General features: G+C 46.2%; 4 protein-coding genes across 5 annotated transcripts; 1 reads left to right on the plus strand and 3 right to left on the minus strand.

Moving 5' to 3' along the window:
- Positions 1-162: 162 nt before the first annotated feature.
- On the minus strand, positions 163-1599 carry LOC308271203 (magnesium-dependent phosphatase 1; the record flags this gene model as incomplete). Its single annotated transcript, XM_080707398.1, has 6 exons — positions 163-254; positions 419-504; positions 594-701; positions 1215-1325; positions 1399-1459; positions 1563-1599. 6 exons carry the CDS (start codon positions 1597-1599, stop codon positions 163-165), a joined length of 495 nt encoding a protein of 164 aa, XP_080563524.1.
- Positions 1600-3327: 1728 nt separating this feature from the next.
- On the minus strand, positions 3328-16081 carry NEDD8 (NEDD8 ubiquitin like modifier). The gene is made up of 4 exons (XM_080707399.1): positions 15989-16081; positions 4985-5032; positions 4742-4824; positions 3328-3534 (listed from the first exon to the last, which is right to left on the minus strand). The coding sequence occupies exons 1-4, from the start codon at positions 16004-16006 to the stop codon at positions 3438-3440; spliced, it is 246 nt and encodes an 81-aa protein (XP_080563525.1). The 5' UTR covers positions 16007-16081; the 3' UTR covers positions 3328-3437.
- A 1313-nt stretch (positions 16082-17394) lies between these two features.
- On the plus strand, positions 17395-24597 carry GMPR2 (guanosine monophosphate reductase 2; the record flags this gene model as incomplete). The annotated part of the gene is made up of 9 exons (XM_080707106.1): positions 17395-17481; positions 17596-17715; positions 21204-21287; positions 21438-21611; positions 22424-22505; positions 22587-22693; positions 22878-22920; positions 24038-24197; positions 24408-24597. 9 exons carry the CDS (start codon positions 17395-17397, stop codon positions 24595-24597), a joined length of 1047 nt encoding a protein of 348 aa, XP_080563232.1.
- A 925-nt stretch (positions 24598-25522) lies between these two features.
- On the minus strand, positions 25523-27987 carry TINF2 (TERF1 interacting nuclear factor 2; the record flags this gene model as incomplete). 2 transcript variants are annotated; one of them, XM_080707272.1, is made up of 9 exons in its annotated part: positions 25523-25645; positions 25768-25859; positions 25954-26021; positions 26109-26562; positions 26959-27055; positions 27139-27246; positions 27338-27439; positions 27560-27664; positions 27796-27987. In XM_080707272.1, 9 exons carry the CDS (start codon positions 27985-27987, stop codon positions 25523-25525), a joined length of 1341 nt encoding a protein of 446 aa, XP_080563398.1. The 2 variants fall into 2 exon arrangements, with proteins under 2 accessions (XP_080563398.1, XP_080563399.1); XM_080707273.1 differs by lacking the exon at positions 27560-27664.
- Position 27988: the final 1 nt, after the last annotated feature.

Here is a 27988-nt window from a genome sequence, read left to right on the forward strand (position 1 = left end):
GGTGTGGGCATCTCAAGACAAGCAGTTCACACACTAGAAACGCAGAAACAACCCACACTGTGAGTAAGAGCTCTTCTGTCACACACAGATACACTTTATTAAAATGCGAATGCATTTTATTTCATTTTAGGCTCAAATGAGGCTCATCCACAAGGCTGGACCTCAGGATCCAGCCTGGGATTTTGCAAATGTTTCCAACCCCTGAGTTAGGGTTTGAAGACGCATTCCATTCTGGATGTGAATGCAGGTAACACCTAGAAAGAAATCACATTTTATCAGGAGTTCGGGGCTCCCCATTATTACTCCCACCTTTGGTGTGTACCACCTGTCATGCAGACCCTCCACCCTATTTATCACCTAATCCCTCCCAGGAGCCCTTTCTCCTCCTCCCCAGATGGCCACTCTCACTGCTCAGTACCCAGTTTGCTAACGTCTACAATATTCCTCTTTTCATCATCGAAGAAGATCATCTGGGAGAAGGGAACTCCAGTCTTCTGCTGCAACCTGTGCGAAAAAGGACCGAGCTGGCATCTTGGCTTAACTGCACCTCTCTGGTACCTTCCCTTCCTACTCCTGCCCTCCTCTTTGCCTACCTCTCAAAGTGTGTGACTTTGCTACCTGGATAGATTTCCCGATGAACAAAGTATCTGACAAGGTCAAAAAGCTCCAGTAGCTGGTTGGCCCCTTTTATCTCACCTGTCCTGCAAAAAGGTGTAATAGATAGTATTAGGAGAATGAAGAGCCAAGTGAAGAGCTGTAAACACAGTTAAGTATAAGTGGGGGAAGCTACTTTTCCAAAATGAACACGTTTCCTGTCTTTTTTCAATGCCCATAGCCTCTGAATGACATAATTGGTCCTGAGCCAGTGGTTAATAACTAAAAGGCACATGAGGGTACAATTAGGAAATCGTTTTGCAAATTTGCACCTATTTTTTTTTGGGGGGGGCGCTGGGGATTGAACCCAGGGGTGTTCTACCTCTGAGCTACATACCCCAGATCTCTTTTAATTTTTAAAGTTGCTGAGGGTCTTGCTAAATTGCTGAGGCTAGCATCCGACCTGCAAACCTTCTGTTTCATTCTCCTAAGTGCTGGGACTATAGGAATGCACCACCACACCCGGCGCACCTCCTAAATTTGTATCCAAGGGGTTACACGAAGTCTCCGCACATATACATCTTTCAACATTGGTAGAGGTTGCTGTCAAGTGCTCTTACCGGGAAGCGGCTGCGACCGGCACCCCAAGACCTTGCAATCGTTCCAGGACCTCAGGCACCTCCGGGTATAGTCGGATGTCCTGGCCCCGACTATCCCGTACAGTTCCATCACTGGAGAGGGCGAGAGAACGCTCAGCCTCCGCAAGGCTCCGACAGGTCCCACTTCTCCCTGTCCCGGCCTCACCTGCTCTTGTGGAACGGGGGGTCTACGTGTGTATCCACCCAGAAAGGCCAGAGCGTGTAATCTGCGAGAGGAAGGGGTGGGGAGATTCAGCCTTAGGAGGCTCAGTGGCCCCTGGCGAGTGGAAAAGGAGGGCACCCTATGAAACTCCCCTACCCGCTCCTCACCCAGATCAAAGACTGCGAGTTCCGGGAGCCGTGCCATGACTTGCCCCGCCAGCTGCACGCAGACCCCGAGCTTACTCCCGGGCCCCGCCGCGTTTCAATGGCCCAGAAAGCGACCTCTCCAGCCACAGAGAAAGGCGACTAGAGCGCCGCTTCGCCGGACTTGGGCTGTCAGCCCGGCGACGGCACAAGGGCGCCCTCTGCTGCTGAACGGGATAAAGGCTCGCAGCAAGACAGCGCACAGAACTCGGGGGTCGGTTCTCTCCCAGGCACAGGCCACAGGAATGTTCGTTCCACGGAGTCCCGCGAGTTTCCACTGGAGAAGCCATGGCAGGGAAGCCAACGCTTTGTCCCTTTGGGGAACAGGGGATTGGACTCAGGGGTACTGTACCTCCGAGCTATATCCCCAGCCCTTTTTGTTTTGAAACAGGGTCTTACTATGTTGCTGAGCTTGTCCTTAAACCTTCCACCCTCCTGTCTCAGCCTCCCAAATACTGGGACTTCAGGCGTGTGTTACCACGCCCAGCTGAAGCTTTTTAACACCTGTCTCTGTCTTAAGGGACCCAGATAATACATCATAGCTCATCACTTTTTTGTGTGTGTGGTGCTAGGGATTGAATCCTGGAGCATTCTCCAAGCTATACCCCTAGCCCTATTTTTTGAACAGGGTCTCAGTTGCAGAGGGCCTATGTAGCTGAAGCTGGTCACGAACCTGAGATCCTTTTGTCTCAGCCTCCCAAATACTGGGATTACAAGTGTGCGCCACCACACTTAGCTGCTCACCACTTCTTAACCTTTCTCCACATCAGCTTGATAGTGTAGAAACCAGAGCCTTCAGCAATATTTCAGCTATAAATAATGTAGTGTCTGTAGCTGGGTGCTGTGGTGTACACCTGCAGTACTATTTGGATGGCTGAGGAAAAAAGAATGTAGTGTCTTGCAAAGCCCCTTGAGCTTTTTCCAACCAAGTGTCCTGTCAGCACAGTGGGAGAAAATTTATTATTGTGACCAGGTGTGGTGGTGCACGCTTGTAATCCTAGTACTTAGGAGGCTGAGACAGGAGGATTGCAGGTTCATGACCAGCCTCAGCAACTTAGTGAGGCTGTCAGTAACCTAGTGAGATCCTGTTTCCAAATAAGAAATGGATTGCTCTGTGGATGTAGCTCAGAGGTAGAATGCCTCTGGGTTCATTTCCCAGTAACACACACACACACACACACACACACACACACACACACACACTCTCTCTCTCTCTCTCTCTCTCTCTCTCTCTATATATATATATATATATATATATATATATATATATATATTCCCCCCCACCTGGTTTCTACCACCCACAGCAGTGACATACTAGTAGATGTACAACTGGTTTGTAGTGGGACTGATTGTAATGTTTGCCAAGTTACTTAACATGGACTCGCGAAGTGGCAGTAATTAACTCTCACAAGCCAGAGCTGGTTCTGGCACAAAGAGTAGGCTTTTCTAAAGTCTGATAATCCCTCTAAGAGCACCAGCCCTTCCACTGACCTACTCCTTCATCCTGGTATAATAGTTATCATTGGGCCCACTCTGATTTGTTACATTTGTGCAATAGAAGAAAGATTCCAGGAGGCCAGGAAATTTTTATTGACAAACAGGGACATAGCCATAAGAGAGGGAAACACACAGGACTGCAAACTAAAGCCCAATAGCCAGCAAGGGCTCTGTGGGCCAGGAACATTGCATCCTGGAGTCCTCACATTCTCCCACCAGTAGACACACAAGACTGGGCATCCAGGGGAGGGGACAGTGGCTCTGGTGTCCCAGAGAGTAAGAGGATATATGATGCCTCATTATGAGCAGCAGGATAAGGAGGTGTAACAGAGGGCAGGTCCATCACTGCCTGAGACCACCTCCTCCTCTCAGGGCCAGAACCAGGTGAAGGACCGAGCCTCCTAGAATCTTGTAATCAGCTGCCGTCTTCTCATCATTCCTACAGGGGGGAAATGCATTAGAAATACCATCAAGAACAGGGCTCTCACTGGGAGTGGTGGCGCACGCTTGTAATCCCAGTACTTGGGAGGCTGAGACTAAAGGATTGCAGGTTCGAGGCCAGCCTCAGCTACTTAGCAAGGCCCTCTGCAACTTAGTGAGACCCTGTTTCAAAATAAAGAATAAGATGAGTCTGGGGATGTAGCTTGGAGGTAGAATGCTCCTGGGTTCCACCCCCACTGCCCCCAAACCAAAACAAAAACCAGGGTTCTCTTGTTTCCCCTATTTTTGCTGTACTCAGGATCAAACCCGGCACCTCAAGCATGCTAGAACAAGTGCTCTACCACTGAGCTACATTCCCAGCATTAGAAAGGGTTTTTTTCTGAGCAGGTGTGGTGGCAATACTTTGGAGGCTGAGACAAGAGGTTTGCAGGTTCAAGACCAGCCTCAGCAACTTAACAAGACCCTGTTTCAAAATAAAAAAAATAAAAAGGGCTAGGGATGTGGCCTGGAGGTAGAATGTCCCAGGGTTCAATTACTAGTACTAATTTAAAAAAAGAAAGAAAGAAAAGAGAAAATTGTTTTGTTGGTGATGAAGATCAAACTCAGGGGCATTCTTCCACTGAGTTACATCTCCAGTACCACCCCCACCATCCACTTTATTTTTTTATTTAAACATAGAGTCTCACTGAATTGTCCAGGCTGGCCTCAGCCTCCTAAATTGCTGGGATTACAGGGAGCTATGACAGTGCCAGGCTCTACTCCCAGACCTATTTTATTTGGAAACAGGGTCTCACTAAGTTGCTGAGAGCCTCACTAAGCAGCTGAGGCTGGCTTCAAACCTGTGTGATCCTCCTGTCTCAGCCTCCCAAGAGCGGGGATTACAAGCTTGCGCCACCACGCCCGGCTTTTACTCTTTATTCTGAAACAGGGTCTCAGTGAGTTGCAAAGGACCTCACTAAGTAGCTGAGGCTGTCCATGACCTGCGATCCTCCTGTCTCAGCCTCCCAAATGCTGGGATTACAAGCATGCATCACCACACCTGGCTTCTTATATTTTATACCTTAAAAAAAGGAAAAACTTATTCTGAGAAGAGTTCTACAGGCTTCACCAACTTGTCAAATGGTGGTTTCCTGGTCTTCCTCCAGCACTTGCCCCTCTTCATTTTCACCTAAGAGTGCTATGCCCTCACTCTCCCCCAGACTCACATCTGTTTGCCACTGTAGATGAGCCGCTGCTGCTGTGGGGGGATTCCTTCTTTCTCCTCCACACGCTCCTTTATTCGCTCCACCTTTAGGGAGACAAGCAGTCAGAAACTTCTTGGGGAAGAGAACCATGGGAATGGAAAGAACAAAGGCTGTGGACAGCATGAGGACAGAAGGAAAGTTCCTGAGAATGCCCAGGTAAAGATGCAGAGCAAGGGTGAGTCAGAGGAGTGGGACATACATCACCTTGTCTGTGGGTTCAATGTCAATCTCAATTTCCTTCCCGGTCAGCGTCTGAAACAGGCAAAGGTTTTATAAGTCCTTACGGCCCCAAATACAATTTGTCTGTTAGGTAAAATAACTGTATCCTGGTCTCCAGGGATGTGTTGTCTTCTGTGAGATGTACTTAGCAAGGCTGCTCAGAAGGCTTTGATTTTCCCGTTTCATCAGAGTTTTAGGCTGTGGACAATTTTGGTAGAGCAAGAATCTGAGAAACATTTGATTATTTGATTCTTTTTTTTTTTTTTTTTGGAGGTACTAAGATTGAACCCAGGGGCATTCTATCTCTAATCTATACCCCCAGCCCTATTATATCCTTTTAATTTTTGAAACAGGGTCTCACTGAGTTGCAAAGGGCCTAAGTAGCTGAGGCTGTTTGCGATCCTCCTGTCTCAGCCTCCCAAATGCTGGGATTATAAGCGTGCGCCACCAAGCCCAGCTTCATTTGATTCTCTTAATCCCATAAGCCATCTCCTTTGGTCCCCAACCCCCATCAGTGAGAATATTAGATTTTTTTTGATGATACAGCAATGAGATGTGGCCTAAGTATTCCTTCAAGTCACAAGGACTTCCTTCTAGAGTATCAACTCTAGAAATCAATATTCATATAATTCAATGATACCAAAAATCCTCTGACCACTTTGTTTTTTGCACTGGGAAATGAGCCCCGCCGCATTCGACCTCTGAACTATACCCCAGGCTTTTTTTATTTTGAAATAAGGTCTAAGTTGCTGAAGCTGGCCTCAAACCTTCAATCTTCCTGTCTCAGCCTCCCAAGTACTGGGATTACAAATGTGCCCCACTATACCATGCTCCCCAACTAGTGTGTGTGTGTGTGTGTGTGTGTGTGTGTGTGTGTGTGTGTTTTACTCGAGATTTAACTCACGGCCTATTACTTCTGAGCTACATTCCCACTCTTATTTTGAAACAGGGTCTTGCTAAATTTTCAGGTGCTGGCCTTGAAACTGAGATCCTGTTGTCAATCTCGATCTTGTCTTCAACCTCCCCAGTACTAGGATTACAGGTATGCACTACCACACTCAGCTCCCTTTCATATCTTTTCCATATTTCTACCTAAATCCTAAATTGTAGCTCTTATCATCTTGACTTCTTCCATAAGCTAAGGACTGCTGGTATCCAAATACAATAATTATGCTGAAGCCAGGCATGGTTTGTGGCACAGGCTTGTAATCCCTGTACTTGAGGATGAGACAGGAGGACTGAAAGTTCCAGGCCAGCCTCAGCTACTTAATGAGACTCTTCTAAACTTAGTGACAGCTTGTTTCAAAATAAAGAATAAGCCAGGCATGGTGGTGCACACTTGTAATCCCAACATTCCGGAGGCTGAGGCTGGAGGATCGCAGTTTGCAGACAGCCTCAGCTACTTAGTGAGGCCCTTTGCAACTCAGTGAGACTCTGTTTCAAAATAAAGGGGGTGTAGCTCGGAGGTTGAATGCCCCTGGGTTCTACCCCCAGACACCCCCCAAAAAAATAAAATAAGGCTGGGGATGCTCTGGGGCAGAATGTGCCTGGGTTCAATTCCTAGTAACACACACACACACACACACACACACAAAGTTGATTGTACAAGTTACATAACTTGTGTTCCAGCCAGCCTAATCCCCATCCATCCTTGTTCTCTAAGGTCTGTATGCAGCAGTCTACAGTGTCTAGAAAACAGATGCACTGTGTTGGGTCAAGTTTAGGGGCATTTCTCTGCTTTTGTTTTTTTTTTTTTTTATTGTGGTATTGGGGATTGAGCCCAGGGGCATTCTCTGAGATATAACCCAAACCCTTATTTGTTTCAAAACAAGTCTCTCTAGGTTGCTCACAGTCTCACTAAGTTGCTAGCTGGTCTTGAATCTGCAATCCCCTCTCTTAGCCTCCAAATACTGCAATTATAGGTATGTGCCTTCATGCCTAGCTTTGGCTTCCTTGATTTATTACCTTCCCTGATGCCTCCAAATGCAAGGACCTTTCAATACTTTTCCTCAATACCAATTACAGCTGGTTAAATGATCAACTCTAACTTAAATTCCAACTTCCTAAAGGGACAGATTGCTCATCTTAATCTAATCAGTTTCTGACATAAAAGCAGTCAGAAAATACTTGAGAGGCCAAATACACCAGTGATCATATTACAAGTCAACATTTACTAAACACTTTTTTTGTGGTACTGGGGATGAAACCCAGGGTATTCTACCTTTGAGCTATACTCCCAGCCTTATCTTTCTTTCTTTCTTCCTTTCTTTCTTCCTTCCTTTCTTTCTTTTCCCTCGCGGTACTGGGGATGGAACCCATGGGCAGTCTACCTCCGTGCTACACCTCTAGCCCTGTTTTTTATTCCTTTTTTTTTTTTTTTTGGTGGTACTGGGATTCCTGGAAACCCTTCTACCTCCAGGTTACACTCCCTGACCTATTTTATATGTTTTTTATTTGGAAACAGGGTGTCTTAAGCCAATGAGGCTGGCTTCGAACCTGGGCAATACTCCTGTCTCTGCCTCCCAAGCGCGCGCCACCACGCCCGGCTCTGTTTTTTTTCTTTATTTTGAAACACAGTCTGACTGAGTTGCAGAGGGCCTATAAGGCTGTTCCTGAACCACGATCTTCCTGTCTCAGCCTCCTAAATACGGGGATTACAAACATGTGCCACCACTTCTGTCTTATTCTTTTTTTGTGTGTGCAGTAGTCGGGGCAGAACCCAGGGGCTTTTCTACCTCCGGGCTATACTCCCAGACCTATTTTATACTTTATTTGGAAACAGGGTCTAACTAAGTTGCTGAAAGCCTCAGTAAGTAGCTGAGGATGGCTTCGAACCCGTGCGATCCTCCAGTCTCAGACTCCCAAGTGTTGGGATTACAAGCATGCGCCACTGAGCGTGGCTCTTATTATTTTGAAACAGGGTCTCACTTAGTTGCAGAGGGCCTCACTAAATAGTTGAGGCTGCCTGTGAACTACCTTCCTCCTGTCTCAGCCTCCTGAATGCGGGGATTACAAGCGTGTGCCACCATGCCCAGCTTACTAAACACTTTCTAAATTGAAAACTATGCTGTCTTACAGGCATCCCCACATTAAATCCTCCCAAGTACTTATGATATATATACTTTTATTTCTATTTTACAGATGAGGAAGATAGGACCTGGACAGGTTAAAAAGCATATTAGCTGGGCATGGTGCTGCATGTTTGTAATCCCAGCATTCAGGAGGCTAAAGCCTGTAGGACTGTGGCTTGTGGACAGCCTCAGCTACTTAGGCCCTTCGCAACTCAGCAAGACCGTGTTTCAAAAATGGAAAAAAAAAAAAAAAAAAGAAAGAAAAGAAAAAAGCCGGGTGTGGTGGCACACACATGTAATCCCAGCATTCGGAGGCTGAGACTGGAGGATTGTGGTTCGCAGCCAGCCTCAACTACTTAGTGAGTCCTTCTGCAACTCTGTGAGACCCGGTTTCAAAATAAAGAATAAAAAATAGGGCAGGGGGTTTAGCTCAAAGATCTAATGCCCCTGGGCTCCATCCCCAGACCTGCAAAAGGGGAAAAAAAAAAGACTAAAATATAGGGCTGGGGGTATAGCTCAGAGATAGAATGTCCTGGGTTCCATCCCCAGTACTGACCCCCCATATATATGTATAATCTGGGAGATACGATGCCTCTGAGTTCCCAGTACCCCCACACACACAAAAAAAAAACAACAACAACAACAAAAAAAACAGGTTTATGAGCCACCATGGTGGTACTCACCTATAATTCCAGTTCTTGGGAGGCCGAGACAGAATGATTCCAAGTTTATAGCCAGCCTCAAGAACTTAGTGAGGCCCTGTGTAACTTAGTGATACCCTGTTTCAAAATAAAATAGGACTAGGGTGTAGCTCAGATGCAGAATGCCCCTAGGTTCAATCCAACATGCCTATGAAACACTGACTCTGGTCTAATGCTGGGATCCCACGCACACTGCTGCAGTAGCTCACAAAATAACACAGGCTTTCTTTGTGTGCATGTGTGTTATTAGATTTAACCCAGGGACAGTCTACCTTGCATTCTACCTTCGAGCTATACCCTCAGTCCTATTTTATTTAATTAAAAAAAAATTTTTTTTGCATTACTGGGAATGGTACCCAGGGGCATTCTACCTCCGAGCTACAACACCGGTCCTATTTTTTAGTCTTTAATTTATTTATTTAATTAAAAAAAATTTTTTTTGCAGTACTGGAGATGGAACACAGGGCATTCTACTTCTGAGCTACACCCCAGCTCTATTTTTTATTCTTTATTTTAAAACAGGGTGCCAGCCGGGTGTGGTGGCGCATGCTTGTAATCCCCGCGCTTGGGAGGCTGAGACAGGAGGATCGCACGGGTTCGAAGCCAGCCTCAGCTACTTAGTGAGGCTTTCAGCAACTTACTGAGACCCTGCTTCCAAATAAAATATAAAAAAGGTCTGGGAGTATAGCCTGGAGGTAAAAAGCCTCTGGGTTCCACCCCCAGTAGCACAAAATAAAATAAAACAAAACAAAACAAAACAAAACAGGGTGCCACTGAGTTGCAAAGGGCCTCACTAAGAAGTTGAGGCTATCCATGAACTACAATCCTCCTGTCTCAGCCTCCCAAATGCTGGGATTACAAGCATGTGTCACAACACCCAGCTGTCTTTATTTTTTGAAACAGGGTCTCACTGAGTTACAAAGGGCCTCACTAAGTACCTGAAGCTGTCCGTGAACTGCAGTCCTCTGGTCTCTGCCTCCCGAATGCTGGAATTACAAGCGTATGCCACCATGCCCAGCACTATTTTATTTATTTTTTAGTTTTTAGTGGTACTGGGGATGGAACCTAGGGGCATTCTACCTCCAAGCTACACCCCAGCCCTATTTTTTAGTCTTTATTTTGAAACAGGGTCTCACAGAGTTGCAAAGGGCCTCACTAAGTAGCTCAGGATGTCCATGAACTTCAATTCCCCTGTCTCAGCCCCTCATATGCTGGGATTACAAGCCTGCGCTCCCACACCCAGTTTATTCCCCCACACCCGGGCTTATTTTTATTTTGAAACCGAGTTTCTCTCGATTGATGAGAGTTTACTTGTTGAGGCTGTCCTGGGATTACAAGCGTGCACCACCAAGCCCAGATTGTCCTGGGATAACAAGCATACGCCACCACTCCTGGCTATAATGCAAGGTTTCTACTTATGGTGTTCACATAGACCAACATGAAGAAAGATTTGGAAAATTTCTTGACCATAAGAATGATTCAGAAGCTGGGCATGGTGGTGCATACTTGTAATCTCTGTAGATGGGAGACTGAGACAGGAGGATTGTAGATTCAAGGTCAGTCTCAACAACTTACTGAAGCCCTCTGCAATTTATTTATTTATTTATCTGCGATACTGGGAATAGAACCCAGGGGCTTTCTACCTCCGAGCTGCACCCCCAGCCCGATTTTTTATTTTGAAACTGGGTCTCACTGAGTTGCAAAGGGCTTCACTAAGTAGCTGAGGCTGCACAAGATCTGCGATCCTCAGGTCTCAGTCTCTCGAATGCTGGGATTACAAGCGTGCGCCACCACACCCGGCTGCCCTCTGCAATTTAGTGAGACCCTGTTTCAACAAACAAACAGAATGGATAAATTGTGATAGAATCATTCAATGGAATATTACTCAATAATCAGAAAGAACCGTAGATATTATGCTGAAAAAAGTCAGACACAACAATTATATATTGGACTGGCATGGTGGCACAGGCCTGTAATTCCAGCTACTTGGGAGGCCAAGACAGAAGGATCAGGAATTCTAGTCCAGCCTGGGCAACATATAATTCTATTAAAGTTCTAGAACAAGCAAAAATGACCTATAGAACTTTTGGGAGGGTGACATGAAAAAAAATTCTTTTTTTTTTTTTTGGTGGTACTGGAGATGGAACCCTTCTACCTCCGGGCTACACTCCCAGACCTATTTTATATTTTATTTGGAAACAGGGTCTCTTAAGTCAGCGAGGCTGGCTTCAAACTTGCACAATCCTCCTGTTTCCGCCTCCCAAGTGCCGGGATTGCGAGTGTGCACCAACATGCTTGGTGACATGAAAATATTTTAAAGCTTATAGCTACATGGATTTTTTTTTTCTTTGTGGTACTGGGGGTTCCTGGAAACTCTTCTACTTCCGGGCTGAACGCCCAGACCTATTTTATATTTTTTATTTGGAAACAGGGTCTCTTAAGCCAGCAAGGCTGTCTTCGAACCTGCGCGATCCTCCTGTTTCCGCCTCCCAAGCTCGGGGATTACAAGCGTGCACCACCACACCTGGCTAGCTACATGGGTTTAAACTGTTGTTAAAAATTCATGGAGAGCCGGGCATGGTGGCGCACACTTGTAATCCCAGCATTTGGGAGGCTGAGACAGAAGGATTGTGGTTTGAGGACACCCTCAGCTACTTAGCCACACCCTCTGCAACTCAGAGAGAACGTTTCAAAATAAAAAATGGGCTTGGGTACAAGGTATAGTTTGGAGGTAGAATGCCCATCCTCAGTACCATTAAAAAAAAAAATTGTGGAACTAGCCAGGCATGATGGTACAGGTCTGTAATCCCAGTATTTGGGAGGCTGAGAGGAGGATCACAGGTTCAAGGACAGCCTCCGCAATGTAGCAAGAAGCTCAGTAACCTAATGAGACTGTTTCAAAAACAAAAATAAATAGTGTGTTGGGGGGTGGGGTGCGCGGGCCTGGTGGCTCATTCTTGTAATCCCAGTACTTGGGAGGCTGAGACAGGAGGATCGCAGGTTCATGGCCAGCCTCAACTACTCATTGAGGCCCTCTGCACCTTAGTGAGACCCTGTTTCAAAATAAAGAATAAAAAGTAGGGCTAGGAGCCGGGCATAGTGGCGCACACTTGTAATCCCCGCGCTTGGGAGGCTGAGAAAGGAGGATCGCAAAGGTTCAAAGCCAGCCTCAGCTACTTAGTGAGGCTCTCAGCAACTTAGTGAGACCCTGTTTCCAAATAAAATAGAAAATAGGTCTGGAAGTATAGCCTGGAGGTAGAAAGCCTCTGAGTTCCACCCCCAGTACCACAAAAAAAAAAAAAAAAAAAAAAAAGTAGGGCTAGGGATGTAACTCAGAGGTAGAAATGAAAAATAGGGCTAGGTGTGTAACTCAGAGGTAGAATGGCCCTGCATTCAATCTCCGGTACAAAACAAAAAAGAATAAAAGATGTGCTGGGGGTATAGCTTGGAGATAAAATGCCTCTGGGTTCAATTCCCAGTACCACAAAAATAAACATACATACATACATATATATGTATGTATAATATATACACACACACATATATATATATGCACACACATATATTATATACACATACATACATAAGCAAAAGAAATTAGAGACGCCAGGCTTGGTGGCGCACGCTTATAATCCCGTGCATACTTGTAATCTCAGCATTTGGGAGACTGAGACAAAAGGATCAGGGCAGAAAGTGTCAAGTGCTTAGTGAGGTCCTTTGCAACTCAGTGAGACCTTGTTTCAAAATAAAGAATAAAAAATAGGACGGGGGTGTAGTTCAGAGGTAGAATGCCCCTGGGTTCCATCCCCAGTACTACCAAAAAAAAAAAAATATATATCACAGACCTGCTGGGCATGGTGGCTCACACTTGTAATCCCAGTACTTGGAAGGTTGAGACAGGAGGACTATAGGTTTGAGGCCAGGGTCAGCTACTTAGTGAGGCCCTCCACAACTTAGTTGAGGCCTTCTGCAACTAGTTTCAAAATAAAGAATAAAAAATAGGGCTGTGGGTGTCACTCCAAGGTAGAATACCCCTGTGATCAATCCCCAGTATCACAAAATAAACAAACAAGCAAGAAACATGAGTGAGGAAACAGGCTCAGAGAGTAATTACCAAGGTATTTTACAACAAGGAAATCAATACAGGACTTAGATTTAGGGAATAATATGATGAAAAAGTAGCTTAAGGAAGATCATGGTTTTTTAAAAATCTAAACCAAGAAATTAATTTGGTTTAGATTTTAGAGGAGGTATGGCAGTAGGAATACCTCGTTGGAGGTATCACAGAGAAATAAGAATATAATGAAACCCCAGACCAGAATGAGAGTTATGGAAGTAGAAAGAAGAAACTAATTTTATATGAAAAATGAAATCCTGGCTGGGCGTGGTGGCACACGTTTGTAATCCCAGCATTTGGGAGGCTGAGACCAGAGGATCGCGGTTCACGGACAGCCTCAGCTATTTAGTGAGGCCCTTTGCAACTCAATGAGACCCTGTTTCAAAATAAAGAATAAAAAATAGGGCAGGGGGTATAGCTCGGAGGTCAAATGCCCCTGGGTTCCATCCCTAAACCCAAAGGGGGGGGGGAGAAAAAAGAAATCCTATAAAAAATAAATTATTCTAAAGTATTGTTTTCCAGAAGCCGGGCGTGGTGGTGCACACTTGTAATCCCAGTACTTGGGAGGCTGAGACAGGAGAATCACACAGGTTTGAAGCCACTTAGTGAGACCCTGTTTCCAAATAAAATATAAAATAGGCCTGGGAGTATAGCCTGGAGGTAGAAAAGCCCCTGAGTTCCACCCCCAGTATCACAAAAATAAATAAATAAAAATGAAAAGGGTTGGGAGTATAGCTCATAGTTAGAATGCCCCTGCCTTCAATCCCTAGTACCAAAAAAAGAAAGAAAAATATAAACTGGTTATGGTGGTGAATGCTTGTAATTTCAGTACTTGGGAAAATAAGAGAGGAAAGCAGGTTCACAGACAGCCTCAGCTACTTAGTGAGGCCCCCTGCAACTCAGTGAGATACTGTTTCAAAATAAAGAATAAAAAATAGGGCTGAGGGTGTAGCTAGGAGGTAGAATGCCCCTGGGTTTAATCCCCAGTACAGAAGGAAGGAAGGAAGGAAGGAAGGAAGGAAGGAAGGAAGGAAGGTTGGTACACAGAGACAAGAGTTGAAAGGTGAATAATTCACAAAGGAACCCTAATAAAAACTATCACTCATATAGTAATTAACAGCTAATCAACTGCTCTCAAATGTATTTAATATATAAAGAAATGTAGCAAACAAAAGAGATGGAAGGCAGAGAAATCAGTTAGGAAACAAAGTGTTGCAAGAGACTGGCAATATTAAACAGGTACAAAGTAAAATTGGATTCAAAGTAAGAAATACAATCCAGAGCCTTGCTCTTCATAGTAGTCAGCCGACTAGCAGCATCAGCATCTCCTGGGAGTGTGTTAGAAATTCAGACTCTCCTGCCCCATCCTAGACCCACAGAATCGGAATCAGTTCCTTTTTGTTTTTGCAGCACTGGTGATTAAACCCAGGTGCCTTCTACCTCTGAGCTACACTCTCAGCCCTATTTTTTTTTTTTTTTGGTGGTACTGGGGTTCCTGGAAACCCTTATACCTCCAGGCTACACTCCCAGACCTATTTTATATTTTTATATGAAAACTGGGTCTCTTAAGCCAGTGAGGCTGGGTTCGAACCTGTGCAACCTTCCTGTCTCTGCCTCCCAAGTTCAGGGATTACAAGCATGCACCACCACGCCCGGCTCTCTCAGCCCTATTTTTTATTCTTTATTTTGAAATAGGGCCTCACTAAGTAGCTGAGGCTGGCCACGAACCTTCGATCCTCCTGTCTCAACCTCGCAAGTACTGGGATTACAAGCATACTGCCACCATGCCCGGCTTTATACTCAAAATATGCAAACCAATGATCTTCAACCTGCTCTTGGGCCACAATCCTTAGCTAAGATGTAATTCAGAAGGGCTGGAGAAGAGTCTAAGAATAGCTACTACGAGCTGGGCGTAGTGCTGCACACTTTTAATCCCAGTACAGGGAAGGCTGAGACCCTGTTCCAAAACAAAGAATAAAGAATAGGAATGGGATGTAGCTTGGAGATAGAATGTCCCTGGCTTCAATCACCAGTACGGCCAAAAAAAAAAAAAAAAAAAAAAAAAAAGTCACTATGTATAGTAAACATGCCTACAAGCTGATGAAAAGATCTATCAAAAGGCCAGACTAAAGCGGGACTAAGACAGGAGGATTGCGGTTAGGGGGTGGGGGGGAGAAGAGGAATAGCTTCAGCTACTTAGTGAGGCCTTCTGCAACTTAGTGAGACCTTGTTTCAAAGTAAAGAATTAAAAAAAAAAATAGAGCTGGTGGTGCAACTCGGAGGTAGAATGCCCCTGGGTTCCATCCCTAGTACCGAAAAAAAAAAAGAAAGAAAGAAAGAAAGAAAGAAAAGAAAAGAAAGAAAGAAAGAAAGGCCAGACTACACCCACTACAAGGTGGTTTTTGTCTCTGTCTCTAGGCGATAGGGTTGATAAGGACTAAAAATTGGTGAAGAACCACGACGGGAACTGAGAGATGGAGCTGAGGGAAACTCTGTTAGCATTACAACTAGAGGTTATCTGCCTCAGTCACAGAAACGATGTCTGGCTCGGAAACGCCAAGTGCAATTATACAGTCCTAGCTTTAGCTCCTGAAGGCCGGAGGAGATACCCCGCCTTGGCAACCACTAGAAAAGGCTCAAGGTTTAGCCCCTGGAAGGCCCCCAGGTTCTCCTAGGCTAGTGTTTTAGCGCTGTGCCTGGAGACGGCCCACCCCACGGAGCCAGGGAAAGCAGGTAACCTGGACATGAAAACAGGAGGGCAGACCTTTCGCCAAGAATCCCAGAGAGCGAGGAGCCAAACTGCTGCTAGGCCTTCTCTACGACGCCGGGGGTTCGAATACAGTTAGACCCCGGACAAAAGCAGCCCCCTCCCGGGCCACAGCACACCCTGGCGCGACGGCGGTCCCGCCGGGATCCCGGGGGTCGCACGGCCGCCCCTGCTCCCCGAGCCCCGGGGCCTGCTTCCCTCGCCCGCGCGCGGAGTCCCGCTGCCCGCTCCCTCCAGCGCGAGGAAAGGCGCGGCCTCCTTCCCGGCTTCTCCCGTAGGTAAAGCGGCCTGCCCAGGACCACCGAATCCTGGCAAGCGTGGAAGTGCTCCCACCTTCACTTTAATTAGCATCTTCTTCAAGACGGGGGCTGCAAGCAGACAAATCGAGGCTTCTCCGCTGCGGTGGCCGCGGCCGCTTCCCCGCCCTCCGCCGGTGGCAGTCACTTCTGCTTCCGGGTCAGCCCCGGCTCCACCCTTTCCACCAGGGTCCGGAAAGGATCCTGCGCGCCCACGTTTCGCTTTATTGGTGTCGGGAATCAAAATAACTCAGCCGACTTAGTTACCCCGGAGACCGCGCCTCCCGGATTCTGAGCTTCCTGGAGGGCCAGGGCTAGCGGAAAGCGGGACAGAAAGAACTACGCCCACCCTGCGGGCGGCAGCTGCGCCCGGTGCACCCTGGGAGCCGTAGTCTCCCGCCGCTCGGGCCCAACGGCGGCCTCGGAGCGAGAACTCTGCTACCCAGAAGGCCCCGCGCGGCCCCGCCGACGCTGAGGGCGGAGGTCCTCGGCTAGAGGTTCTCGCCCGCAGTTAGCCGAACTTGTCAGCGAGGCCCCACAAGGCTCAGCGGCGCTGCGCGAGGCTAGTTGCTAAGCAGAGGGATCATTGATAAACGGCCACCTGGGATAGACCACAGGAAGTGAGTACCCCCTTGCCGGAAGCTGATTGAGACCTCCCCCATTCTTCCTAAGTCAGTCTCTAACTCCAAATCGGTCTTTGCAGGGCCGGGGGAAGGAAGAGTAGCAGGCTAAGGAATGCATCCGCAGGGTCACCCACTGTCCCTTCCCTACCATCAGTACCAGGGATGAAGGCATCTAGAATTAGCGCAACCACAGGACAAGTGCTGGCGAAAGGCTACCGGGACTAGATCTTGACGTGTGTGTGTGTGTGTGTGTGTGTGTGTGTGTTTTGCGGTACTGGGGATGGAATCCAGGGCCATCCTACCTCTAAGCAACACCCCAGCCCAATTTTTTTATTCATTATTATTATTATTATTATTATTATTAGTGGTACTAGGGGTGGAACCCAGAGGCTTTCTACCTTTGGGCTATACTCCCAGACCTATTTTATATTTTATTAGGAAACGGGGTCTCACTAAGTTGCTGAGAGCCTAAGTAGCTGAGGCTGGCTTTGAACCTGTGCAATCCTCCTGTCTCAGCCTCCTAAGCGCAGGGATTACAAAATGTGCCACCACACCTGACTTTATTCTTTATTTTGAAACAGGGTCTCATTGAGTTGCAGAGGGCACTAAGTAGTAGCCGAGGCTGTCCTCGAACCGTGATCCTCCTGTCTCAGCCTCCCAAATACCCAGCTTGACGTGTATATATAACTCGCCCTTCCATGACTTAAGGAGAGGGATGCACCCATCCTGTGCCAGCCTGGTCAGAATGTAAGGCCTAAGGGGATAGTGGCGAAGTCTCTTCTGAATTCTTACTCTCCTCAGATTCCTGGCCATCCGCATCATGCCCCATATCGACAACGACGTGAAACTAGACTTCAAGGATGTCCTGTTGAGGCCCAAACGCAGCACCCTTAAGTCTCGAAGTGAGGTGAGCCAGCTTCTCTGTTTACTCTTTTCACCCCAAACTCCTGGCGGCCAAACCAGGAAAGCTGCCTGGTATTTTCTAGATGAATGAAGTGCTGTTTTCTATTCATATCTGCAGGTGGATCTCACAAGATCCTTTTCATTTCGGAACTCAAAACAGATGTACACTGGCGTCCCTATCATTGCTGCAAATATGGATACAGTGGGCACCTTTGAGATGGCCAAGGTTCTATGTAAGGTGGGGCTTCCCTAGTGGTGTCTAGTTACCCCAGCTGTCTACAGAAGCAATTCATAGTCAGCTCTCTGACATTTAGCAGTTAGGATGCTCATTTTACTATTTTCTTCAGTATTAAGGCCCTTTTATTTGATCAGTTCAAATGACCGTCTGAATTAGTGAGATCCAAAATTAAATTTTGCCCCATTTTTCTGACATATGAACAGAAGTTTCTTTTTTCTTGTCTATCAGCTTATACACCTTACCAGCTTTTCCACCACCCAGATCACCCCCCCAGTCATGTACATCCCTTCTGCCACACCACTGTTCATAACAACTGTTTAGTCCAGAAACCAAATACAGTTTGAGTATTCAAAATTTCTAATTAGGATATCCTAGAGAAGCAACTTACTAATTTTCTTTTATGACTGCTATTCTTTTTTTTAATCTTCTTCTTCTTTAAGTCCTAGGTTCCTGGGAGTTTCTGGGATGTACCCAAATGGAATGTACTTTTCTTATATACAGGTCATTCACTTTGAAAATGGAAGACACTGCTCCTGTCAGTAATATTGCCTACCTCTGTTCTTGTAGCTGAGAAGGTAGATAGTTATCTGGGCATTTTGAGAACATATGAACTCTGCTGGTTAATCCATGTAGCCCTAGTAGATGGATTTTGTTGTTGTTTGTGGCTCTGTTAACCATAAGGGCTTCATCTCCCTGTCTCTATTTTTAATTTCTCTGTGTGTGGAATATCTGCTGTTACTTCTCTGAGGTTGATGGTTATTCAATTTTATCACTTTATTCCTGTTGCTTTTCTAACATAACTTATTTGTTAGGAGTCCTGCTATTGCCCATATCAGTAGACTTGGGGAGTGGTGAATATGACAGGTTAACAGACACGCTGTTAAACATCAACCTTGTTGGAGACTGTCTTAATGCTTTATGTTGGCTAAGTTTTCAGTATTGCTGATGAGTACTGAAGAAATGAGATTTTTAAAGAGAGCCAAATCTCGCAGTAATAAATGAAAATAACATCTTTTCTAGGTATGTTTTGAATGAACTCAAGCCACACCATGCCAGTGTATCTCCAAGGCCTGTTGACCTCCTAGAGTATCAGTATGTTCACAGTAGTGTTGCTGAGAAAGCAGAATTCAGTCACCAGCTTTAGCTAGATATGTTGATAGTGATCTTTGAAGTGTAGCACTTTCTATTACTGGCTGATAAACAGCTTCCTTGGGTTTCTTGTCAGTTGTAAGATTTGTGCTGTCTTAGCCAACTGCTGTCTCTTGTACTTGCTTTTTTAAAGCACAAACACCGCACATGTGTGCATGTGTATGTGTGTGTGTTACCAGGGATTGAACCCAGGGGGTTGTGCAGGTTAAGTAAATGCTCTGCCACTTAAGTACATACCCAACCTTTCTTTTTTTTCTTTTTTTTTTTTTTGGCGGTACTGGAGATGGAACCCATCGGCATTCTACCTCCAAGCTACACTCTAAGCTCTATTTTTTTAATTCATTATTTTGAAACAGGGTCTTACTGAGTTGCAAAGGGCCTCACTAAGTATTAGCTGAGGCTGTCTGCAAATCATGATTTTCCTGTCTCAGCCTCCCAAATGCTGGGATTACAAGCATGTGCCACCACACTCGGCTTTGCCCAACCCTTTCTAAAATTTTATTTGCAGTACTGGAACCCAGGGGCATTCTACCTCCTCTGAACTACACCCCCAATCCTATTTTCTCTCTCTCTCTCTTTCTTTCTTTCTTTTTTGAGGGTATGGGGATGGAACCCAGGGGCATTTGACCTCCAAGCTACACCCCCTGCCCTATTTTTTATTCTTTATTTTAAAACAGGGTCTCACTAAGTTGCAGAGGGCCTCACTAAGTAGCTGAGGCTTTGAGGCTGTCCGCAAACTGCGATCTTCTGGTCTCAGCCTCCTGAATGCTGGGATTACAAGCGTACGCCACCACACCCGGCCCCAATTCTATTTTTTATTCTTTATTTTGAAACAGTCTCAATAAATTGCAGAGGGCCTCACTAAGTAGCTGAGGCTGTCTGCGAACTGCGATCCCCTAGTCTCAACCTTCCAAATGCTGGGATTACAAGTACCTGCCACCACGCCCAGCTAAATTTTAAGATAGTTAAGATGTGATCCTCCTGCTTTAGCCTCCCAAGTAGCTGGGATTACAGGCACAAGTCCTACCATAGAGCCCCCCCCCTTTTTTTTTCAATACTAGGGATGGAACCCAGGGGCATTCTACTTCTGAGATACACCCCCAGGCTGTTTTTCATTCTTTATTTTGAAACAAGGTCTCACTAAATTGCTGAGCACCTAAATAGCTGAGGGTGCCCACTAACCGTGATCCTTCTGTCTCAGCCTCCCACGTATGTGCCACCATGCCCGGCTCCCCCCCCCGCCCCAATACTGAGGATTGAACCCAGAGGCATTCTACCAACAAGCTATACCCTTGTATAGCTATTTATTTATTTTTGTGGTACTGGGGATGGAACCAGGAACATTCTACCTCCAAGCTATACCCTCAGCCCAACATTTTTATTCTTTATTTTGAAACAGGGTATCACTGAGTTACAAAGGGCCTAAGTAGCTGAGGCTGTCTGGGAACCATGATCCTCCTGTCTCAGCCTCCCAAAAGCTGGGATTACAAGTGTGCGCCACCATGCCCAGCTTCATAGAGGCTTTTTTAAATGCTTTTTTTTTTTTTTTTTTTTTTTTGGCACTGGTGATTCAATCCAGAGGTGTTCTGAGCTGCACCCAAACCCTTTTAACTTTTTGATACAGGGTCTTAGTTGCTGAGGCTGTCCTTGAACCTGTCATCCTCTTGTCTCAGGCTCCTAAGTACTGGGATTATAGGTGTGTTCCACCATACCCAGTCAGAGGGTTTTTGAATAACTTTCTCAAAGTATTAGGATATTGTTTGCAATTTGTTGAGCAAGAGAACATGAGCCTGATGAGTCATTATATCTTTCAACATGGTTGACGTAAACACTAGATAAATGAAATAGACTTTTCACGTCTATATCCCCATTAAGAAATCTGTCCTTTGTTTCGGTAGAAATGGAAAAAGGATGAGATGGCTTCTTATTGGCTCCAGTACCCTTAAGGCCTTACCTTTTGTGGGCATCTAGACCACTGAATTACGGCTGGCAAGTGAACCAGAAGATAATACAAGTAGATTTAGTACTAAGTTACTTTAGATTGCTAAGAAATACAATCACTGATTCCATCTAGCCTCTTCATGCTTCCTCCATGCCTGCACAGAAAGCTTGTCCTTGTCTCCTTGAGGTCAGAAGTTTGTGCTAGCCATGAAATCCAATTTACATGACTTTGGTAGGAACATTAGACATATACTAGCTTGTGGTAAAAAGCCCAATGGTTGAACTCAAATTCCTTCCAAACTCTTATTTTCTCTCTCAGAATAGTATAAAGGTCTTTTTTTTTTTATAGAAAGAGATCCTAACAAAGCTTTTTTCTTCTTCATGGTTCTTCTCCCCAGTTCTCCCTCTTCACTGCTGTCCATAAGCATTACAGCCTTGATCAATGGCAAGAGTTTGCTGGCCAGAATCCTGATTGTCTTGAGGTAACACTGGGCCTACCCTGTCCCTTCATGTTTTCCAGGCCAGGGGACTAGCCCTCACCCTTAACCCTTCCAGCTCACCAGATCATCTCTGATACAGTGCCACTGGCTACTTTAATGCCTCTCATTTCCATGGTCTTGTTCCTTCTACAGTATCTGGCTGCCAGCTCAGGCACAGGTTCTTCTGACTTTGAACAGTTAGCACAGATTCTGGAAGCTGTACCCCAGGTGAAATATATATGCCTAGATGTGGCAAATGGCTACTCTGAACACTTTGTTGAATTTGTTAAAGATGTACGGAAGCGCTTTCCTCAACACACCATCATGGTATGTTTCTATTTTCCCGGAGTTGGTACATTCCTCTCCTCCTTCACTCTTTGCTCATATCTGTTGTGTCAGTTCATTTCTCCCCTGCTTCATTATGCTATTTATAGTTCACATAATGTTTTTGGGTAATTATCCATGGTTCCAAGCTTAAAATGTTTATTGGTCAGTGCAGTATCTCTGACCTTTGATTTAGTCTTTGTAATTCCAGTGTATGTGACATGACTTGTAAAACCATGATGCAATATTATGCACTGTACATACCTGTGGCACTGATACATCTCCATCTGAAATGGACATGCACTACAATCACATAGGTGTCACAGATCAATTTTTTATTCTTATTTACAAACTTAGGGTGTGATAACATGGCCTCATTTACTTCACAGCATTGAAGGGGATGTCTCTACTATGTACAGCTGGGAAGAAGGGTATTTAACATTACCATGTCTTTCCCCTTTTCCTGAAGCCAGAGAGGTTCTATGGCAGAACAGCTTCAGGACAGGGTATGTTGGAGTCACTTGGCAGTGAAGGGGAGATAAATCTACCCTTTAGTCAGACGTGAGCTTGCTCCTTTGCCTCTCTGAATGCACCTCCATGTCACCTCAGTGTCTCCGCAAGGTCCTTTGAAGACGCTAGTGTAGAAGCCCTTAGAAGGCCCAGTAAAGGAGACCTAGACTACTTTCTTTGTAGTCACAAAGGGAAGGTCATAGTCTAGGCATACTATACATGAAAGCATACAAGCTTGTCTTCATTCCTGATCTTTAGGATGGAGACTTCCATTTAGGATCCTGATCTTGATTGCTCTGTCTTAGGCAGGAAACGTCGTAACAGGAGAAATGGTGGAAGAGCTAATCCTCTCAGGGGCTGACATCATCAAAGTGGGAATTGGGCCAGGTAAGCTGGTTCCATGGCTGCTCCTTCAGTGGCAGACACCCATGGAACATTTCAGTCTCACCCATGTCATTGTCTTCCTAGGCTCTGTATGTACAACCCGGAAGAAAACTGGAGTGGGGTATCCACAGCTCAGTGCAGTGATGGAATGTGCAGATGCTGCTCATGGTCTCAAAGGCCACATCATTTCAGTAAGGCCCAGTGTCTGGGTAGGGTACAAGTGTGGTGGCTCTAGTAGAAGAGGGGTCAGGACTCCCAAATTCTTGTCAGCTTTGAGGTGGGCCATTGGGACATCGTTGAAAGAGTTTGGGAAATCTGCACAGTCTTCTCACAGTGGTCCTTCTTTTTTTTTTTTTTTTTTTTTTTTTTTTGCAGGATGGAGGCTGTAGTTGTCCTGGGGATGTGGCCAAAGCTTTTGGTAAGGAAAGGCTATCGGGAGGACACAGAATTGTCCAAGGGTGTAGGCTAGAAGAAATTCAGGAAGTCATTCAAAAATTTTCATAATACGAACTAGTGATTCTGAAGCTTGTGGTATCTCCTGCAGCAAGCCAGCAGGGGAAATCCTAAGACTGATTTAGACTCTCCAAGTGTGAGTCAGGGCCCCTAGTTGTTGAACAGTATAGATTGCTGAGCCCCAGCAACTGAGGAATGAGGCTATAAATCTGTATTTTTGTTTCCCAGGTGATTATTTTTCTTCCCCCCAGTACTGGGGACTGAACCCAGGGGCATTCTACCTCTGAGCTACACCCAGAGTCCTCTTTTTTATTCTTTACTTTATTTATTTATTTATTTTGGTGGTACTGGGGTTCCTGGAAGCCCTTCTACCTCCGGGCTACACTCCCAGACCTATTTTTGCATTTTTATTTGGAAACAGAGTCTTCTAAGCCAGCGCGCGCACCTGGCTTCGAACCTGCGCAATCCTCCTGTCTCTGCCTCCCAAGCACAGGGATTACAAGCGTGCGCCACTACACCCGGCCTTATTCTTTACTTTAAAACAGGAATAGAGATCAGGAACAGAGCAAGCCTGTGTAGACTGGGAGTCAGCTAGGGAAAGAGAACTGGGAAGACTCCGGAGTCATTGTCAGGACTGAGTTTCTTTTTTGTGTGTGTGTACGGTACTGGGGATTGAACCCAAGGACATTCTACCTCCAAGCTATACTCCAGCCCTATTCTTTTTTTGTGTGTGTGGTACTGGGGGTGGAACCCAGAACATTCTACCTCCAAGCTACACCTCCAGCCCTATTTTTTATTCTTTATTTTGAAACAGGGTCTCACTGAGTTGCAGAGGGCCTCACTAAGTAGCTGAGGGTGGCTGCAAACCTGGATCCTCCTGTCCCGGCCTCCCAAAAGTTGGGATTACAAGCGTGCACCACCACGCCGGCTTTCTGTTTTATTCTTTATTTTGAATCTGGGTCTCACTAAGTTGCAGAGGGCCTCACTATAATGACTGAAAATTTGATGTGAGTTGCCTCTGAGTGTGGCTGTGTGGGTACCCCGGCCTAGATGCATGTTTCCTACCTCCTTGATTTTGGCAGGGGCAGGAGCTGACTTTGTGATGCTAGGTGGCATGCTGGCTGGGCACAGTGAGTCAGGTGGTGAGCTCATTGAGAAGGATGGCAAGAAGTACAAACTCTTCTACGGGATGAGTTCTGAAATGGCCATGAAGAAGTATGCCGGTGGCGTGGCTGAGTACAGGTATGTGCTCCACAGCCATGTTCCAGCAGCTTCAGGTTCTTGGAGAATATGACTATGTAGTGTGGTGGCAGAACTCATGGCTGCTGGGATATGGGTAGTATAAAGCTCAAAAGAAAAATAATGAAGTGAGGCTGAATGCTAAAGGCAAGAAGAGTCACTGTGCTTAAGGAATCTAGAATGAGAAAGTAATAAAGCTTTTTTTATTCCAAGGGCCTCAGAGGGAAAGACAGTGGAAGTTCCCTTTAAAGGGGATGTGGAACATACTATCCGTGACATCCTAGGAGGGATCCGATCTACATGTACCTATGTGGGAGCAGCTAAGTTGAAGGAATTGAGCCGGAGAACTACATTCATCCGGGTTACCCAGCAGGTGAATCCAATCTTCAGTGATGGGCGCTAGACCTGACTGTTCTGCCCTCCAAAGGCACCAGCACTTCACAAGAAGAACTCTCAAGTGGGCTTCTCACCTGCCCCAGCTCCTGTGGCTATGCACCTATCAGTTTCTATCGTCTCATTCCTGAGGGTTCCTGCAGTAACCCTGTACTCTATCTGCACACACAAGATGTCCAGGGCTCTCACTGGGGAGGAAGTGAGGAAGAAGACAGTGAGAAGATGAAGTAAGATGATCAAATGGGAATCTGGGGACCTAGCATCCCGAAGATTATTAAGAGGGAGAGGCATGTATTGATATATAAATGTTTTACATGGCCTTGGTCTGGAAGAGGCAAGCTTTGGAATCATGTGTTGTTAATCAGCTTCATTAAATAACATCTTTAGCTAAAAAGCTCAAAAGAAGCATTTCCAGATTTTAGATGTCTCAATAAAGAGAGATCCCATGGACTATAAAGAGACACTGGGGCTTTCTATATAAGGCTGGCATTTAAGTGCCGCTCCAAGGTAGGGAGATTGGGAATTTCCACTTTAGTGCCACAACCCCCAGATAACCTGGCAGCATGAGATTTGCAAATACATTCTGATGTTAGGACACAGATTTTCAAAACAGCAAAAGGACATTTTTCCTACATGCTCTCAACCCTGGTAAATCTTCTGGGCACATCTAAATAACATTTTTCAAAGAAGTAAAAGTCAAAGAGATTCTTCCAGCTCTAGAGGAGCTGGTTCTGCTTCTAAGGAATGATATCTACTGACCCAGGGATTCCCCTCCTCACATCAACACAGTTTTAACAAATCCAGATTTAATTACCGAGCATTACAGAGTTTTTAGTAATGTAATCAGGCAACCCAAGCCTGTTTCATTCCCACTAAACTGCTTGCAGAGCTGAGGAACCAGAATGCAGAGAGCACCTCAGTGTTATCATAGGGGTCTAGAGCTGTCTGCGGTCACAGCAAGGGACAGGCACTGTGCTGGGGCCAGAAGTGGGGAGGTATTCACAGAAGGTGGGGATCAAGGTGTCAAACTTTGTCTTCTGATAGTTTTCCAGAGACTCCTGTAGAGAAGGGAGCAGGGAGATCCTAACATTGGAAACTATGCTGAGCCCTCCCTATTCTGGAGCTTGTGGATTTGTCTTGTTCTGACACTCCTTTTCCAGCTTTCTCCTCTCCTACTCACCTTTCCTTCCCTCTGGCTATTTTCTTCTTCATCAGAGTCCAAAACCAAGTCTCCTATGGTAATGACAGAGCTGCACAGAGATGGAGACCACGCTGCAGGAAGGAAACCAGAATCAAACTACTTCTCGGTGAACACAGACCCTAAGAAAGCGGGCTGTCTGATCCAATCCTGACTCAGCCCACCTACCTGGTTTCTTAGCCCTAGGGGGCGATAATGAAAGTTTGAGGGGGTCCACGTAGCAATCCAAGCAATTCCTGAAGTGGAAGCAAGCAAAGGATAGAGTGAAAGAAAAGCAGGCAGAGAATGTGCTCCTGGTAGGGAGAAGCGACTCTTCTACTCACTCCTTTTGCCGTAGGGTGGACATGTCAGCAGGGTTTTCCTTCAGAGCCCGTTCCCCTCTGATGTGAGATGGACTCTTACACTTCCCAGTGGAGGCTGCTCTTGTGCTCATAGCACCTGCTGGGTCTGTTGAGCATACCCTATGCTCTTCTGTTTTCTCAGGGTTAGATAAGACCTGGGTTGGTGAGCCCAGATTCCTAAAAGGGAACAGCATGACTGTGGGGCGTTCCTTACGGCCTCCCCTTGCAGATGTCCATCGGGACCGGATTCTTCGCCGGCCTAGTGGGGCCAAATTGAAGTGGTGGCCAGCTAAGGGTTCTGGGTATTTTCTTGATTCTGTTCCCCGAAGACCAGGCTTGGCTTTCGGCTGAGGACTGTGGAGTGCTTGTCTCGGTTGCTGGGGAGGATTTTGTTCCGTGGGATCTGTTAGGTCCACTGGATCAGAAACAGAGCACTCTGAAAGAGAAAAGGATGCTCCTTATAAAGAGAACTGATAGTAATGGACTAGTTAAATCAGGTTTCTTGTGCTTCTAGCCCACCTGTCAAAAGGCTCACTAAAGCCGGGCATGGTGGCACACGCTTGTAATCCCCGTGCTTGGGAGGCCGAGACAGGAGGATTGCACAGGTTTGAAGCCAGCCTCAGCTGCTTAGTGAGGCTCTCAGCAACTTAGTGAGACCCTGTTTCCAAATAAAGTATAAAAAATAGGTCTGAGAGTATAGCCCAGAGGTAGAAAGCCTCTGGGTTCCACCCCAGTACCACCACAAAAAAAAAAAAAAAAAAAAAATTCACTAAAAAGGTGTCAAGCTAAACACTACACCCCAAATTCGCATTATCCAAGATGGTCCTGGTACCTGGAAATGGCCACCCCATGTCCACACCATATTGGCTCAAGGCAAGAGAAGAGGTGATAGAAACTCCAGGCTGCATCCAACTCAGCACATCCTGAAGCTGTGGACAGGAAGAGAGGCATAAGACTAGTCTTTACTAGAACCACCCCGCACTCTGCCTTTAGGTGTTCTGCCCATCAAAACCTGCTGTGCGCATGGTGGAGGCAATGCTTTCTCCAGTTGACACAAATATTCAAAAAACAGCTTTTCCATGGCAGCCAGGAAGGATTCCCCATACTCTTGTTCAAGTTCCTGCAAGGTGATAGGGGTTGGGGAGAGAGAAGTAGATGAGGATCAGAGAAAATAGGAGCCACCAAACGGCCTCCAAGCCATCTAGACTCACCTGTAGCTCTGAGGCTAAATCCACAGAAGCCTCGGACAGCTGCTTCACCTGCTGGCAAAACGTTTCCTGTGCTTCCAAAATCTTCCTCAGATTCTGCTCTGTCTGTTGAGGATATAAAAGACAGAAAAGTTGGGGAGACCAGGATCAAGTGGCCAGGAGCAGGAGCCGCTTTGCTGCATTAAGTGTAACTGGGGCTAGAGCATATTCCAGGGATTTACTCACAGCTTTAGGGTCCCGCACTACAGGTCCAGACTCTGAGAAGTGGTGATTCAGGGTATTCAGGACTTGGGCCCAAGGCCGGCCCTGCAGGATCTGCTCCACCACCACCTGCACGGTACTGAGTTTAGAGTCTCCACATCGGTGCAAGCTACCCTTTTCCAACTGATTTCACCCCCCAACCTTCAGCCCTCAGGTCCTCGCACCTCCCTCCCCTCTCCAGGTCCTACTCGCTTCAGTACCTTGGCCTTTAGGCCCATACACAGGCGTTCATGATGCCGGTACTGAACCAAGCCGGGAGCAGTAGCGCGCAGGGATCGAAGAAACTCCAGTACTCGTGGAAAGTGCTCCACGCTGCGACATCGCACAATCTGCCAGCAGGCAGCCGCGGTAAAGCGCAAAGCCGCGGGACCGGCTCCCGGAGGCGGGGCCATG

The sequence above is a fragment of the Muscardinus avellanarius genome (genome assembly GCF_963383645.1).
Source record: "Muscardinus avellanarius genome assembly, chromosome: 12".
Classification (NCBI taxonomy): domain Eukaryota; kingdom Metazoa; phylum Chordata; class Mammalia; order Rodentia; family Gliridae; genus Muscardinus; species Muscardinus avellanarius.

Excerpts from the sequence above, each read along its gene's own strand:
- NEDD8 (XM_080707399.1), bottom strand. Across the intron at positions 4,825-4,984 it reads ACATTGAACCCACAGACAAG|GTGGAGCGAATAAAGGAGCG; the intron begins GTGATGTATGTC and ends GTCTCCCTAAAG. Across the intron at positions 3,535-4,741 it reads ATCTACAGTGGCAAACAGAT|GAATGATGAGAAGACGGCAG; the intron begins GTGAGTCTGGGG and ends TCCCCCCTGTAG.